At 45.7% G+C, this 15,011-nt stretch overlaps 1 protein-coding gene across 1 annotated transcript; it reads left to right on the top strand.

Moving 5' to 3' along the window:
* The first annotated feature begins 1,117 nt into the window (after positions 1–1,117).
* On the top strand, positions 1,118–13,576 carry UBFD1 (ubiquitin family domain containing 1). Its single transcript, XM_081887848.1, has 7 exons — positions 1,118–1,463; positions 2,171–2,446; positions 2,559–2,767; positions 3,500–3,565; positions 3,744–3,849; positions 5,683–5,765; positions 6,936–13,576. Exons 1-7 carry the CDS (start codon positions 1,439–1,441, stop codon positions 7,044–7,046), a joined length of 876 nt encoding a protein of 291 aa, XP_081743974.1. The 5' UTR covers positions 1,118–1,438; the 3' UTR covers positions 7,047–13,576.
* Positions 13,577–15,011: the final 1,435 nt, after the last annotated feature.

The following is a 15,011-nucleotide window of genomic DNA, read 5'->3' as shown; positions in this document are numbered from 1 at the left end:
GCCGCCGAAATGGGGCAACGCCGAAGTGGGACCAAATACTATCAGTTTTACTTTTTTATTATTTATTTTAAATTTTTAATATTTATTTTTCTATTCTATATTAAGGGGAGGAAGAGAGGGTGGATTTATTTTTAATATACACATTATTTTTTTGCGGGGGTTTTTGGCTAATAGAACCTGGATCAAGCTGTTCCAATCAATTTATTCTTTATATACGTGTGTGTGTATTTATATTATTTATTTCATAAAATGTGTACACTGCTTGATTGTAAAAAAACAACACACCTCTTCAAGCAGTTTACAAAAATAAGAAACAATAAAGTATATGAAACAATAAAATTATCAATAAGACAAGTTAGCAACAATAATATCAAACTTTAGTATATGGCAGCACAGCAAATTAGCTAGAAGGCTGACCATTGGTGTCTCCTTTGCATCCTGCTTCGGGTGGGCTTCCCAGAGGAGGGTGCACCTAGTTGGCCACTGCCCCTATAAGAGACAGGCTTGCAGCAGAGCTCCAAGGGCCACCCTTCTCTAGGTAAGACAACCTTAGCTGAGAGGAAGAGCAACTGCCTGCCATGCAAAAGGTCCTGGGTGGGAAAGAGTCCCTGCCAGAGATCCTGCAGACTGGCTGTGCTAAGTAACTATGTTGCTGTAAAAGCAACCAGTGTCTTGTGGCAAAAAAAAAAAGGACTAGTAACTTTATTCTGATTAGCTTCTATTTATTGGCTGGCTGGTCCTGTGTTCTCCTGCTCCACTGAGGCTCTTTTGAGGCGTGTCGAGAACTTGGCTTTTGATAGTGCTGTTTTATTAGCTGTATAGTATTGCAATACACGTATTTTTATATTGTTTTAATTCTGTCAGAGTTTAATTACTTTTAAATGATTGTATATATATATGTATATATATAGCTTTTTTGTATTTTATCTGTGTTGTTTTTATTTGTGGAAGCCACCCTGAGTCCCCCTGTGGGATATAAAAAACAACAACAGACAGAGGCGGCAGCGAGAAGGAGGTGGTCAAAACTGTGTCAAATATTTATTTAATAAATATATTTATTTATTTTTACTTTTTTTTAAAAAAGCGTCATTCCCTTTTGTATCTTTCCTTAAGGCTTTTCCACCGCCTTTCCAGCTTGGGCGACTTACAAAACCAAACCACGTGGAACTTCAACGCTACGACGGAGCAGCCGCCGCCAACTTCGTGCCCTCCGCCGGGCTTTTGGACTACAACTCCCATCAGCCCTTGCCGCCACAACAGCCATGTTGGCTGGCTGACTGTGGGGGAAGGAGGTGGCGGGAAGTGTAGTCCAAAACATCCGGACCGGCGAGCGAAGGTTTCGAGGCGGAAGGGGCGGGCTACGGAGGCCGACGGAGGCCAATCCGGACCGCCCGGCGCTTTTCCCGGCACCCCCCCGGGCGGGTTGTACACAATCATCATGGCTGCCGCCTCTGCCACCCCCGGTGCGCGCGCGAGAGAGAGCGGGGTCCGCCAGGGGCGGGGGGGGGGGCGCGGAGGGAAACGGGGGGCAAGGCCTGGGCTGTACACATTAGGGGTGGCCGACCCCCGGCCTTCCCTCTCCCCGTGCCAGGGCAGCCTCAAACTCCCTCCTCAAGGCAGCGACTAGGCTGGGTTGGGCTGGAGGTTCACCCTCACCTGCCTCCCCTCTCTCGGCCTCGTGCCTTGAGCCACTTTTTCCTAAAGCGCCACCCACCCAGGAAAGCTTCGGAGGGTCTTCCTCGGGGGAGGCGCCCTGGCACGAGAGAGGGGAGTTTCCCAGGCGGGTAGCCGAGGTCTGCCTGGCTTCAGCCCTGACACGGGCTGGGCCCGCTAAACTGGGGGCGGGTGCAGAGGTGGGGGTGTGTTGGGAGAAATACTGCAAGGCATAGGAGTGAGGAAAGTAGGGTTCTGCTCACCAAGCGGGTACAAGTGGAGGAGACACTCCAGTACTGGGATAAGTGCTATTAGGCAAAGAGAAAATAGTTCCTGTTGGGAGTGTTTTGAGCTGACTCTGTAACTGCCACTGACATAGTTCAGCCCTGACTGAAGTATTAATCTGGAGTGGTGGGGGTTTTTGTTTTTATCTTGAGTTTTGTCCCAAAACAGTGCATGAGGAGTGTATCCCACCTCTCTCAAGGGGGCTGTTCTCATTTGTTTCCTTTCTTTGCAGATTCGGATGACACCAGCATGGATGCAGAAGCTGAGAATCCGCCTCTAGGCTGCAGGGATGGCAGCGATCCTCTTTCTGCTGAGAAACCTTTGGAGACTGATGATCCTCAAAGTGATCCACCTGACCCACAGGCTTCTGTCAGCAATGGCGGCGATTCTGAGATTGGGAAAGAGCTGGTTGAGCTAAAAATTATCTGGAACAAAAATAAGTATGACTTGAAGTTCCCACTTGATAACACAGGGGCTGACCTGAAGCAGAAAATCCACTCACTCACAGGTGAGGCTGTCTGTGTTTTATGGAGAGGTAATTCTACCACGTGACCTTCCCATCATATCTGGAAGAAATTCCTGCGTTAAAAAGTCTTCCCTGTTGATTCCTTCTTTGCTAGGCCTTCCACCTGCAATGCAGAAGGTCATGTTTAAAGGACTTCTACCAGAGGATAAAACTTTACGGGAAATCAAAGTGATCAATGGAGCAAAAATAATGGTGGTTGGCTCAACTATCAATGATGTCTTGGCAGTAAACACACCAAAAGATGCTGCTCAGCAGGAAGTGAAATCAGAAGAGACCAAAAAGGAACCCCTTTGCAGACAAAAGGTTGGTTACAACTTCCAGCCTAGGTGGCTTGTTTGGACTGAAAGTGTAAATGGATCTCCTAGGTAAAATGGGAGTACCCCTTTTGACCATAGACCAGTTAAAAGGAAGGACCTTGAGGTCCATGTGCTTCAGTGAAAAGTTAACTTGAAGTTCCTTATCTTGATAATTCTTGCAGCAGCCTTCTGGTTAGAGCACTATTCCAATAACTGAGAGAGCAAGTTGCCTAAAAACTATCTGCAAGTCCAAGGTTGAAGAGCCATTTGAACTCTATTTAACTTTAGTGGAACGGACAGTGTAGTGACTGTAATTTAGCAATAAATAACATTTTGTAACCAAATGGTGCTGCCCTTTAGGTAGTCCTGTTGAATTTGGCCTTTGTCAGCTTTGGCCGATAGCTAATTCTGCTATCAACTGGTCAGCTTTGAGGTGGGAATCTCTGTGAGACCTTCTCATGCTTTCCTTTGCAAAGTTACTAATGTGATAGTTTTCACCAAAGTTGTGGTGTAAACCCTTGAATTTTAGGGAAGTGTGTGAATTTATAACTACTGATAGACAGAATACATACTATGCATTTCTTGATTGCATTTGGATTGTGTGGCTAAGATAAGAGGTAACTAGTTGCCTGTGTATCTTCTTGAAATTCTTAAAAATCTCAATATGTTAGCAAGTAGGTAGATGGGAAAATCTTCTAGGCTTTTGTCATGTTTATTTTTTATTTCTGCTTTGTTACAGCAACACAGGAAAGTGTTAGATAAAGGAAAACCTGAAGATGTGATGCCTTCTGTCAAGGGTGCCCAGGTGTGTGAGTAGGCTGTGTCATTGTTGAGCTCCATAGGAGCCAGTGGCAGTTTCTGGGGCTCTTCCATCTCTCCTACACTTGTGTCCTGTAGAGGAGGGTGGCTTTTTTAACTTTGTGCTGTAAAGCTGGCAGGAGCTTCCTGTTGTTCACAGAAGACCTCTGTTCTCGACTTCTTAGGAGCGCCTGCCAACTGTTCCTTTATCGGGCATGTACAACAAGTCGGGTGGAAAAGTGCGGCTCACCTTTAAACTCGAACAAGATCAGCTCTGGATTGGCACTAAAGGTAGGTGCTCAAAATTATATACTTTTGGGGGACCTGAAGACTTATCTCTGGGGGAGTACTGATGGCATGTTTAGTGTTTCACAGCTGACCCCTTGCAAGATTTCTGAGCCTGTAGAGTCATTCTGTTCGGGTGATGGTTTAGGAGCAACAGGTAGAAACATGCTACAGTTCATGTGAAGCTTGAGCGGAAAAGGCATTGGTGATTTAGATACCTTAGAGTGCATTTCCTGTACATCTTTGACCAATCAATAATTTGGCCTGCTTGAAGGGTTGACCTCCCTAATATATATGGGCTTTTGTGGCACTTCAGTGTTTAATACTCTGCCTGTGCCCCTTGTGTCTGTTGTGCAGGAGTCTTTTTGTGGTAGGGAGTTGAGCTGCTTGTGTCCCAAGAACTACCCTGGAGGGAGGCTCTGAAAGTGCTGAAACATTGAGAGCGCTGGCATTCTGCACACACGCACGCCAGTGGCACTTTGTTTATTTATTTATATACCACTGTTCTCATAAATATCAGAACCTTGCACAGGGGCTGGGCAGAGTGGGGGACCATTAAAAGCAGAACTTGCAGTACAGAGGGTCCTTAGAAAGAGATTTTGTTGATCTGGCTGGCTGGTTGAACTCTGTGTAGTGTTTTAGTGGCTCTGTAAGCTGCACTTCCTGCTCGTTTGCAGCCCCAGGCTTTCTTTAGATGCAAAACTGGATTGAGCAGGCATGATGCGTGGAGTTGAAAGGGCTAAAGAGTCTGTGGGAAATTATGGGTATTTCTGAGTTTCATTTAACAAGGCTAGTTGAGGAGCAGCATACTTTTGCTACACTCTGCTTTCCATTGAAAGCTGGGGCTTACTAGTTTAGATGTTTTTGACCCTCACACAGAGTAACAGGCACAGTGTAGCCCATACTAAGCTGTTGTATGTTCCATTTGGTTTCAATAGCAGCTAAGCTCATGCTTAATTCTCACCAGATGAAATTAATGGGCACAAAGTGCTTTTGGCCTCAGTCACAACTGTGGTTGTGTAATCTCTGTATTATGACTTCTTAATGGTTACTGATATGACTGAATAATATTCTAATGCAGTAATGGCCAATTTCATTATATGGGGTTTGGTTTTTCCCAATCCAACTCCTTAGCAGTAGGAGCACTTAAACCATCACCTGTTCTTGCAGCAGCCCACCTGGGGAGGGTCAGGCACCTGGTCATTCACATCTCTGCCTGGCAAATGGCCCTACCATTGGTGAAAGAGAGAGACCATCTGAGTGCCTCAGCAGTGGGATCTTCTCCTTTTGCAAAAAGGCACATCTGTTGACTAGGAAAGATGTGAAATGTGACACTCTATTATGCTGGCCTTGGACCAGCTTCAAATAGGGAGGAAATAAGCTGATAAGAGGTTGAAATGCATTCTCGTTTTGTCGCTGTGTGGTCTTGCAGACAGACCATGCTTTTGTTTTGTTTAATTCTATCTGATTTCTTGCCACAGGAATGGTTTAGGGGGTGAACTAGGGAAACAGCAAGAACTTTAAGGATTAAGCTGCATAGGGGGTTTATAAATTTCTTTTGTCTTAGCAGAAGAAAGCCATTTATTTATTTATTTATTCATTCATTCATCCATCCATCCTTCCAGTGAGTTGAGTGATGCAAAGAGCATTCGGGGTGGAGGGAAGATCTTCTTTGGAAGAGGAGAGGTTGTTGGGATCAGGTATTAAGGCTGGTGTAGTTTTGAGAAAGCCTTTCCTTTTTCATACATTCTGATGGGATGGAGAAGCTCTGGAAGGAAGAGTGGAGGAATGGTGTGAAATGTCATCCTGCCCAAGTTGACATGTTTTATTTCAATGCAGAAAGAACAGAAAAGTTGCCCATGGGGTCTATCAAGAACGTGGTGAGTGAACCTATCGAAGGACATGAGGATTATCACATGATGGTAAGGAACGGTCCTCTGCAAATACTGCACCTGACCTTTTGCAGATGTTAAGCCCAGGGTTTCAGGAGAAGACCACATTCCTATGAGTAAAAGCAGTCAGCATAAGGGCTAATTGAGAGAAGCCTTTCTTCCTTCTGTACCCTTCATGCAGCACTCTCCATAGAGAGGATCATATTCCCTGCTTTTTACCCTGCAAGAAGACTCATCATTCAGTGAACTCCTGTGAATTGTCTGCCTCTCTTCTATTTTCTATGGAGGAAGTACTTCTCCCTTCAGTGGACAGAAACACACAGGGGCACAGCTTACATAACAATCTCATTAACTCTTTGGTTTATTTGCCACATGAAAGGAGAGTTTATGCATCTCCTTCTCTTTCCTCCTCTCACAAATAGAACTGAAGTTGATGTTAAGTGAGGACCAAGGGGTTTTCCCTCTGGATGTTTCTGAACTACAACTCCCATCAGCTAGCATGGCCAGCGGTCAAGAAGGATGATCATGATGGGAGTTGTAGTACAGTTTGGTTGCAGTAGCTGACTGGTTTGCACAAGTGCAGGAGTAAATAATTGAAGCAGAACACCTGGGGCAGGGGGGAGGTGCAGTGTGTGAGCACAAAGCTCATTCCCGAAGCACCAAACCGTGATTTGGCTTTTATATTCAAAAGTCTGAGCCCAGTTGGCAAAATGCATAATGTCTCTGCGTGTGAACAAAGTAGTATCCGGCTTGCTGGAGGCAAGCCAATACTCTCCGCCTCAACTACTTTGTCTATAATATGGAGATGCTGATGTTAGTGATAGCCTACATTGCTTGGTTGTTGCAAGGGTTTGGGGATAATGTACATGAAATACTTTGAACACCCAAATATGTATAAACAGAAAGTGTCTGATACCAGTTGCTGAAAACCACGGGAGGAGAGAGTGCTCTTGTGCTCAAATCCTGCTTGTGTGTTTCCTAAAAGAGGCATCTGCTTCACTACTAGAAGAACAGAATGCTGAACTAGATGGGCCATTGGCCTGATCCAGCAGGCTTTTCGTATATTCAATGTTCTGAGAGAGAACTGCTGCTCCTCAGGAAACTGCTGAATCTGGCTTGGTCCCAGTGTTAAATGAGGTGGCCATAGTTTGAGAGACCTTAATCCTGAGCCTCCTGTTCTTCTTTTCCCACATCTTCCAGGCCTTCCAGCTGGGTCCTACTGAAGCCTCTTACTACTGGGTCTATTGGGTGCCTACTCAATACGTGGATGCCATCAAGGACACAGTGCTGGGGAAGTGGCAGTATTTTTGAAGGCACGCTCACCTCTGGCACTGGAGACTGACATGAACCTAAGGACACTGCTAGGAGAGGCCTGGACATGGGTCGTCCTGGAACTTCTTATCGATACGATCTCAAAGAGGCCTGGGAGGACGCCAGAGGTGGGGATCTCTCGCCATTAGTTTATTTTTAACTTAAAAAGTGCAGCAGCAGCCTTTGTTCGGCAGCCCAGCTTCAACCATATTTAAAAACAAAAAGCAAATATGATGGAAATCAATAAACCTTAATTCACAAACCACTGTGTGTAATACACTTTAACTGTGCCAGGTGTAGTAGCCCTTCTGGTTTTCTGTTTCTGCAAGGAGAAAAACGCTGACACACCGCTGAGGATTTTCTACATGATTTGGACAAGAGACAGATATTTTCGTAACTCTTCATTAACAAGCATTATGGTTTGTTTGAGGTATGCGCTTGTGACTGGGAGCTTGAGAAGTAGGTTTCTCTCTCTCCTTTTTAATACTAAAAGAAAACTTTTAAATGGTATGCAAACTTGGGGTTTCAGAAGCCATATCTTCCTTGTCCTTAAGTTTCCTGGTAGCTTTTCTGGTAGCAAAATGGGACAACTCTCACTCTTAACCCAAAGATGCTTGACTCCTTTTTCAGATGCTGGCAATGATTCTTTAGTGGAGTTTTTCATGCCTGTTACTGAGAGGAAGGAAGCTTAATAATGCAGGAGGCTTGCAGCCATGCTGGACTGTTGCTTACTCTGTTCTGTGTTCTGCCATTCTCTCTTTCTCCCTTTCTGCTACCATTATTAGGGGGATCTAGACTGCCTTAAGAAGCATTTCTTGGCTATCCCTGTTGTTACCGAGAATTACTTTGCAGCTAGCTTGTGGGTTTGTTATCTCTTGTTTTACGTATAACGTTTGCTCTGCATCCAGACCGCATCCAGTATCACCCCAGCATCAGTGGGGCTTCTGAATGTGTGTACAGTCACACAGCTGCCTCAATGTGCTCAGAAGGGAGGTCCCTCCCTGTGTTCAAAGAAGAAACACGGCTGGTCTGTGTGAACATATGTGCTCTCCTGCGCATTCTAGAGATGCTGGGTTTGCAGCTGTTATCCACAGCAAGAGAGCACATTCTTCACACCCTTTAATATGAGGTTAGTGGCATTGTCAAATGTTTTAGCAACTTTTCCATAAAACGGTGGTTAAAATTGAACAAAGTGGTAGTCACTTGCTTTTTGTTCATTATACCAGAACTCTGGTCCACTGCATGGCCTGTGGAAGACACAAGTTTGCTTTAGAATACAGGTTTTTTCTGTTTGGTGCTCTTTATACCATGTTTTCAGCTGAGCGAGTAGCTGGCCATCACCCTGTTCCTTGGCCCACTTGGGGGACCCTCAGGTGTCCTTGTACCCTATCTTCCAAGCAGGTGTTCCTTGAGTCTTTGCCTAGGTGAACTTGGAGTGTGGCTTAACATCATGATTTGCATTGATCCTGGTAGGAACTGAACCAGAATGAACTGTCATTCCAGCCTAGCTCATTCAGGATAAGTTCCCCGGGGTTCCTGTTTTTTAAGAACAACTCAGACAAATTGCATCCATAGACCTCCCTTGTTCAGTTGAGTTGGCCATCTTATTTTCTGCTGAGCTATATTGTATAAATCTTTTTGTGCCTGGTGGGGGCACATTTCAAGAACCCTTGAAGTAATTGTGACTTCTGTGCCATCTAATTTTTTGGAAGTGACCAGTCTGGTTTTGATGATTGATTTCCCTACTCCTAAACATCACCAGGTGTGTGAATAGAGATATATAAAACTTCAAATGTTAATGCCGTGGTTGGGTCAGGGCATGTTTTCCTGGAGAAAAAACAGGCATTTGGAGAAATTGAAATTTATGCAATTCTTTCTTACCAAACCTAAACCCAAGGCTATTAGTACTAACTATCCTGCATTTCATTCATGAATCTAAGTATTGCAGGAGTCAATTGACTATAATCCTTCAAGTACTACTTTCAAAGGCTTTTTATTCATCATCCTAGTAGTAGAAAAATATTGCATAACAGTTTTTTCAGTCTTTCCTCAAATGCCAAGTTTTTACAGTATCCCTCCCCGCCCCCGAGTATATGTGTTAGGGTACCCAATTATTTTACACATCTCTACTAGTAACTCATAACTCCTACTGGCAACTAGTAACCATAAATACTTACAGAGTAAGGTTGGCTGCAATTTTAGCATTGGGAACGTAAGACGCTGTCATACCAGTTGCTAGGAATCGCAAGTGTTTAGAGGGCCACTGCGCTCATGTTCCTGCTTGGAGGTTTGCACAGGAATTTGGTCAGCTGCTTTGAGAACAGGATTGCACTAGATGGGCAACCTTTGGCCAGACCCAATGGACTTGTCCTCCATTCACCAGATCAGACAGTTGGTCTATATAGTTCAGTATTTACACTGGCTGTGGCTGTCCAGGGTTTGAGGCAAGCATCTTTCCAGACTTAATTGGCGGTGCCATTGGGGACTGAACTTGGAACCTTCTGCATGCAAGGCAGACGTTGTACCACTTACAGCTCTTCTCCCTTCTGATTTCCTCATCCCAGGCTCCTTTGAAGGAAGGCTGTCTTTTAACTACCTGTCTATCATGGTATACTTCTCCTTAGTGCTGTAGTTCAATTCAAGGGTCGTTTGCCTCTGGTTTTCTTTGATCCCTATGGTGCCCATCATGAGCATCCTTTGTTGTGCATGGGAGGGTGAGCCTCAGTCTGAGCTTTAGCTGCACCTGAAAACATCCCTGGCCCAGGTCTGTACCTCCTGGACTACTTGATGTGAGCATTTCTAAACATTAGAGATCTGGTGTCAATGTCACCTGTCTTCTGCAAACGTGTATCCCTGTCTGTTCCATTTCCATGAAAGTGACCTTACGGGATGCATCCACACAAATAATTACAACTAGTATTGAGGTTGTCTGTGCTTTAGGGGACGAGTGGGAAGCTGTAAGAAGGTGTGTGCCTTACATCTGTATTGTTGGCAGCTGTTTAGGAGCAGGAGTCCCTTTCCCCCCACAAGGGGGACTATACCGAGTGATGCTCAGGTGGCGCAGGGGCAGAAGAGGTCACTCTCTTTTGGTCTTTCTCTTTTGGTCTGCTTTCTAGAGAGGTCCTGCTTTAGGAGAACAGGAGGGACATCAGAGCACTTTCAGGGTTTCAGTAGCTATGTTCTCTCTCCAAAGTTGGTGGCAGTATGCCTGTGGATATCAGTTTCTGGGAATTGTGAGTGAGGGAAGTGTTGTTGCTCTCAGTTCCTGGTTGTGGGCTTCCCTTTGGGGTATATGATTGGCCTCCATGAGAACATGAGGCTGGACTTGATGGGCCCCCTTGGTCCTGATCCAGCATCCTGGTTCCTCTTAATGTTCTTATATTGAAGGTGGTGGCTAATTGTGACAAGTGGAAGGGAGTCTGACATGTGCAATACCAAACTGTTTGGCTGTTCGCTCCAGCTCCTTCCCGCAAGTACTTCAACCCACCTTCTCAAGGAGTATGGCTTCTCTCTAGAAGGCAGAGCAACAATACAAGTAAATGGCATGGGAGTCCTGACAGTGGGTTGCTTGCTTCCTTGTGTACAAGGGCAGCTGAAGGTTTCCCAAAGGACTTGCGCCAGGCTGGTTTCTCTCCAAAATTAACATTAAAGTGGTTCAAATCTTTCCCAGGAACATGCAGTTTAAAAGTGACTATGTACTTGCAAATTTCCAAGTGCTTCCTATTTGTGCAGCTAAAGGCACAATTTGTAACGGGCCATAAGTGCAGATAACGTGGTTGACATGGTCTGTCCTTTTATAAGATGATGTGCTGATGCTTTCAGTTGCCTTCCAGTCTTTATATGTGAAGGGCATGTCTGCATAATTGGGGATGTAGGGAAACATCTGCATGGAATAGGTAAATGATTTCTAGGTTCAAGCATCTGTGGTCTTTTTCTCTCTCTAGAAGCAAGCCACAAATTCTTAGTCTCCAGTCTTCCTCAAGGCTCAACCATTTTTCAAAAATTTATCTGTATCATGGGCTAATACCTTCGGAGCCCAGGGGACTTACTCAGCCCAAGCTTAAATATCCATCTGAACTTTTAACATCTGCATTGTGGCTTTGTTTGAGCCACGGCCTCATTGAACTTAGTCCCACATCCTGTGTTTAGTGCCAAGACGAAAGCCTTGGAAATTGAGAAGTAAAGAAAATATAAGCAATTACCTCTGAGTATAAGCAGAGTGCCTTTCTCTTAACCTGTCAGGCTCCTCTTCTCTCTCCTTCCACCTCCCCCAACACACCTGGGACGCTGTATCCAACATCAGCTGTAACTCAGAGCAAACCCATTGAAATCAAAAGACCACATGTCCATTACTTTCAACGGGCCTCCTCTGAGTACAGTTAACATTGGAGCCAACCCTTGGGGTTATCGGGCAAGATTCCCTAGTGAGAGGGCTAGAGCTTCAGCTTGGCTTGAGTTCTTATTCTGATCTTTAGGCATTTGGAATGCAGCTCCAGCCCCACTTGAGCCTTTATGAACGATTCCACCTTTGATCCTGGAGGCAGCTCTTGCTTCAGGTACTGACTACGAACACGCAGCTTTTTCAAGCTTGCTGCGTATTCACAACATCCTGCTATGTCTTTTTCAGTCCATGTGTGTATCTGTACCCCTCTGTGATTCCTTCCTTGCAGGGGGTTGAACTAGGTGTCCCTTGAGGTGCATTCCATCTCTACAGTTCTATGATTCTATGACTATTCAACTGAATACATTTCGATAGCAGTGTGGCTGACCCTTGTAGGTGCTGGTAGTTGCAGTCCAAAACCGCTGGAAAGCGCCAGCTTGTGGAAGAGTACCTAATCTGACAACTCGTTGCACCCCATGTGCTTAGGAGAGGGGGACTTGAGTTTCCTCCAGCATGCCAATATTAATTGGGTTTCTGTGCAAGAGAGGGGCAGCCACATTGATGCAGAAGGCTGAACTGGACGGCCTCAGTAGAACTGGCTTCCTAATGCTGCTGGTGTTTTTGTTTTCCCTCTTCATTGTCTGCCCTGTCGCCTGAGATATCATTCTTTGCCTCTGCTTGCTTCCAAACTGCAATCCCTTTCTGTGAGGGAGTGTCTTTCTGCAGCTTGAAAGCATCGCTGCTTAAAAGCCTCCCTGGTGCCATGTTTACATGCAGGTTATATTCAGATCATTTAATGAGCCTGTTGGAAAACATTTGCTTGTGTGTGTACCTTCTTAAAGTGTCTGAGTGGAAAATGAGGTGTCTCTTCTTAGTGGAAGGAAATATCGAAGGACTTGACTTTAAATTACAGGTGCTGCTTTGGACTGCTTATTAGGGAATGCTTCAGCAGACACAAAGAATTGGGTGGGTGTTCCCCGTGGGTATTTTTTAATGAAAAAACCACCTTGGGAGCATATCTCCGTTCACCACTCCCATGATCTCCATCCTTTTTGAGGCAGATTTTCAGTTCTTTTTTTTAAAAAAAAAACTGCCAGGAAGGAAAAAACCCCATAGCCTCATGTTTCCCCTGCTTTCCCCAACCACGTATACTCCAGATGTTTTGGACTACAGCATCAACCAGCCCTAGCCATCATGGGAGATGTTTAAAACATCTGGATGACCTCTGGTTGGGAAAGGAATTTGTCTCAATCTCATGGAGCAGAAACATCCCATGTAATGCTGGTGATTAGGAAATTACTCTGCATTTGGTGCCTAGGAAACGGGGGTGGTGTTCCAGGGCCAATCTTGCTCTTGCTGAGTTGTTGATTTTCTTTCCATTTTCTTAACCAGGGCCAAAAATCTAGGTTCTGTTGTGCAATGCATTTCTCCCACCCAAGGTGCCATATTTGGAGAACTCTCCTCCTCCAGACTTGCAGCCATAGGGAATCTCAATATGCCCTTCTCCCAGCACGGACACATGCTAGCTGTTTGGTCTTACAGGACAGGCTTTCATCACTTGCCCTCCTCCCTCCTAGTCTCCCAGACCTTCCAACAGACAAGAATGACCTGCCCACATCATGCCCACCCCTTGCAAATGGAGCGCCCAAGAAGGGCCCAAGCAGTGAAAGCAGCCAGCTGGGGTGTGGTTGGCATGCACATGTACCTACAGACCTGTTTAACACTGGTATGGATGCATTTCAGGGGCTGGGATCTTGGTGTTCAGTATCAGAAAATCTTCCATCTCCCCCAGTATCCCTTCCTGTGTGAAGAGTTGCCCTGTGCTGGGGTGAATTTCTCTTGCGCCATCATGTGCCTGCCCTCTGAATCTTAGCCAGTTCCTTGCATGGACAGAAGCTAGGCAGGCAGTGTGTCTATCCCAAATAGCCCAGCCTGATTCACCCTCATCCCAGGTCCTCTGCAGAGCAGCAGTCGATCATTTCCAGGGCCGGTTATGGGAACAGGAAGGCATGAATGAGGCTGGGTGAACATTAAGTCTTAGACGTGCACTGCTGAAATATTTTTAAGTGTAACTTTGTCCGGCAATTATTCTCCTTGTTCTATTCTGTAAGATCAATCAGTCTTGTCAATTAAACTTTGATAATGAACACTTTTGGTTGTGTTGAGTGGTTTTTCACATGGTACCTGTCCCACATAGTGCTATTGAATTGGGGGGGGGTTGGAGGTGTGGAGGATGGCATCTCAAGGTAGCTTTGGGAAAGACTCGCTACCTGAAACCTAAGAAAGCTGCTTCCAGTCAGTGTTGACAATACTGAGCTAGATGGACCATTGGTCTGACTCCATATAAGGCAGGCTTTGAGCGATGAAAGCCCACCCCCCACCCCTTCAGCAGTGAGGATATTTGGTAGAGAAACGCATCTTTGTCGGGGACCCTCACATATAATACTTATTGCAAGTACAGTATCGCTAAATTACTAAGTAGCTGAAATAATACTTAAGAACCACCTGCTGGAACAGGCTAGTGGCCCATCTGGCTCAGAATCCTATTCCCACAGTGGCCAACCAGATGCCCCAATGGGAAGCCAGCTAGCAGGACCAGAGCACAAGAACAGTCCTGTGATTTCCAGCAACTGGTATTCCAGTAGATCCAAAGCAATAGCCACCATGGCTGGTAGCCATCGATAGCCCTCTCCTCCACAAATTTGTCCAATTTTATTTTGAAGACCTCCAAGTTGGTGGACATCATTCCCTGCCTCCTGTGGGAGCAAGTTCCATAATTTTAACTCTGCACTGTGTGAAGGAGTACTTGGCATCCCTGTTGAGTGGATAAAAAGCTACTCTGTTGGGCACAAAGGTGGAAAGTTTAATATTACATCTTGGAGCTGCTGGACTGGTCTTGGGCAGCTGTTCATGCAACTGAGGAGTGAAGGCCAAACAGACAGGTTCCTGGTTGGCCTTGTACAGTCCTTCCAATGTGTTTCCTTCTCCGCCTGCGACGTTTTTTGTCCAGCACTTCCTGCTAGTGAGATCTGTGGGCAGATTGTGGTTTCAAGGCTGTATCTGAAAAGGTGTGTGAGAGCAGCACTGCCAGCTCATAACCCAGCTTTCTTTACTTTCACTGGGAAGGGGATCTGGAGTTCAAAATGCCATTTGAGGAGGGGTTCTGGAATTGGGGAAAGGGCTGTTCTTTTTTCCAAACTCAAAAAAGGAAGGGCTCTTTGCACATGTTCACTCTGCACTTTGTATATGCTCAGTTGTTGCCTTTGCTTCCTTCTGCTCTCTTCATTAGTGCCAGCAGCCTTCCTTACCACCCTGCCCAGCATGTCCCACTTCCTGGTTCTGGCTAGGTCTCAGCAATGGAAAGCCCTGACCCTCAGAAGTGGGAATCTCTATCTCTCATACACACATGCACGTGTGTTTGCAAAAGCAGCCATCCTCATAAAGAATTGAAATCCTCTGTGTGCCTCTGGGCCCGTGCAGAGTGCCTATTCTACTGGCGGTGGGGGGGGGGAGTGCTTGGGAAGGGGAAATCAGCGAGCCCCGTCCTCCTGGCTGTTGGTGCCGGCAGGGCAGGGCAGGGACCC

Source organism: Podarcis melisellensis (genome assembly GCF_964234715.1).
Source record: "Podarcis melisellensis genome assembly, chromosome: 14".
NCBI classification, from domain to species: Eukaryota; Metazoa; Chordata; class Lepidosauria; order Squamata; family Lacertidae; genus Podarcis; species Podarcis melisellensis.
Note: the sequence above shows the minus strand (reverse complement) of the source record. Positions and strands in the feature narration are given on the sequence as shown.

What these genes read in the sequence shown, in the direction of transcription:
- UBFD1 (XM_081887848.1), top strand. Translation starts at nt 1,439, where the DNA reads ATGGCTGCCGCCTCTGCCACCCCCG. An exon ending in AACCCCTTTGCAGACAAAAG is followed by an intron (nt 2,768 to 3,499) that starts GTTGGTTACAAC and finishes GCTTTGTTACAG; the next exon opens with CAACACAGGAAAGTGTTAGA. An exon ending in ATGAGGATTATCACATGATG is followed by an intron (nt 5,766 to 6,935) that starts GTAAGGAACGGT and finishes CACATCTTCCAG; the next exon opens with GCCTTCCAGCTGGGTCCTAC.